The sequence below is a fragment of the Eimeria tenella genome, genomic scaffold, assembly GCF_000499545.2.
Source record: "Eimeria tenella Houghton genomic scaffold, Eth_scaff2105, whole genome shotgun sequence".
Classification (NCBI taxonomy): Eukaryota; Apicomplexa; class Conoidasida; order Eucoccidiorida; family Eimeriidae; genus Eimeria; species Eimeria tenella.
The window spans coordinates 1-1,516 of record NW_013541953.1 but is presented as its reverse complement, the minus strand read 5'-3'; the positions used below and the strand labels follow the sequence as shown (position 1 = coordinate 1,516).

The 1,516-nt window shown below is 53.9% G+C and overlaps 1 protein-coding gene across 1 annotated transcript; it reads right to left on the bottom strand.

The window, feature by feature from the left end:
* Positions 1-60: 60 nt before the first annotated feature.
* On the bottom strand, positions 61-1,257 carry ETH_00040335 (zinc finger DHHC domain-containing protein, putative; the record flags this gene model as incomplete). Its single annotated transcript, XM_013374538.1, has 2 exons — positions 61-187; positions 1,166-1,257. The coding sequence occupies 2 exons, from the start codon at positions 1,255-1,257 to the stop codon at positions 61-63; spliced, it is 219 nt and encodes a 72-aa protein (XP_013229992.1).
* Between the last annotated feature and the right edge of the window lie 259 nt (positions 1,258-1,516).

The window sequence follows — 1,516 nt, the reverse complement described above, 5'->3', positions numbered from 1 at the left end:
AGCAGCAGCAGCAGCAGCAGCAGCAGCAGCAGCAGCAGCAGCAGCAACAGCAGCAGCAGCTCACGTGTGGACAAACACAATGGTGAGACAAAGAAGAGAATAGAGCAGCAGCTGCAGAAAAAATCTTCTGTTGTAAAAGCCGACGCAGTTGTTTATCCAGGGGCAGTGGTGGTCCATGTTTAAAATGCTGCAGCAGCAAATAAACAAACAAACAAATAAATAAATAAATAAATGATAATAAATAAATAAATAAATAGATAAATAAATAAATAAATAAATAAATAATAAATAAATTATAAATAAATAAACAAATGATGAAAGAACAAGAAATGCATAAGAAGCAAATCATAAACCGCCTTCTAAAGACCTTTCTAAACCCTCGTAAACCCTCTTAAACCTTCTAAACCCTTCTAAACCCTCTTAAACCTTCTAAACCCTTCTAAACCGTCTTGAGCCCTCTCATGCCATCTAAGACCTCTTAAACCCTCCTAAACCTCCTCCTAAAACCCCTAAACTCTTTCAAACCCTCCTAAACCCTCTCAAACCCTTCTAAACCCTCCTAAACCCTCCTAAACACTTCCAAACCCTCCTAGCCCCCAGGCCGGCCTAAAACCTCCCAAACCCTCCCGAACCCTCGTAAGCCCTCGCTCAAACCCTCGCTCAAACCCTGGTAAACCCTCGCTCAAACCCTCCGAAACCCTCGCAAGCCCCTAGACTCCCTAAACCCTAGACCCCTTTTAATCCCCCTCTTAACTCTTCTCCAACAATTAAGCTTCCCCCCAAACCCTAAACCCTTGATTCCAGTTTCTAAACCCTCAAAACCCCCCGCCTCAGCCCCCGCCCCACCCTTGCCCCTAAACCGTAAACCCTAAACCCTCCTAAACCCTCCCGAGGTTTCTTAACCCCGTAAACCCTCGTAAGCCCTCCCGAACCCTCGCAAACCCTCCCAAGCTCCCTGAAACCCCCTAAACCCTCGCAAACCCTCCCAAGCTCCCTGAAACCCCCTAAACCCTCGCAAACCCTCCCAACCCCTCCCTTCCCCCAAACCCTCGCAAACCCTCCCGCCGCCCAACCCCCTCCCCCCGCTCCCCGCCAAGCCCTCCGAAGCGCGCCCCCAACCCGCAAACCCCAAACCCTAAACCCTAAACCCTAAACCCTAGCCCACCAGCGGCCGCAGGCCGAACAGTGGTGCGTCCTGTCCGGCTTCCACACGTTGCACACTTTGCAGTACCTCTTCCGCTTGACTTCGTCGCCCATGTAGAAGCCCCAGTTGGGGGGCACAGCGCCGGGGTCTGTTGCTGCAGCGCGGAGGAAGGCGAGCAGCAGCAGCAGCAGCAGCGCGTGGAAGCCGCCCAGCAGCAGCAGCGCCCAGCAGCAGCAGCACGCCCGCGCCGTCGGCAGCAGCACCAGGCTCAGGTAGCCGCCGTAGATGAAGCAAATCAGAAACACGACGGCGAACAGGAAGCACCCGCCCCCGCCCCGCCGGGGGGCCCCCGCGCCCGGGGGGGCCCCCCGC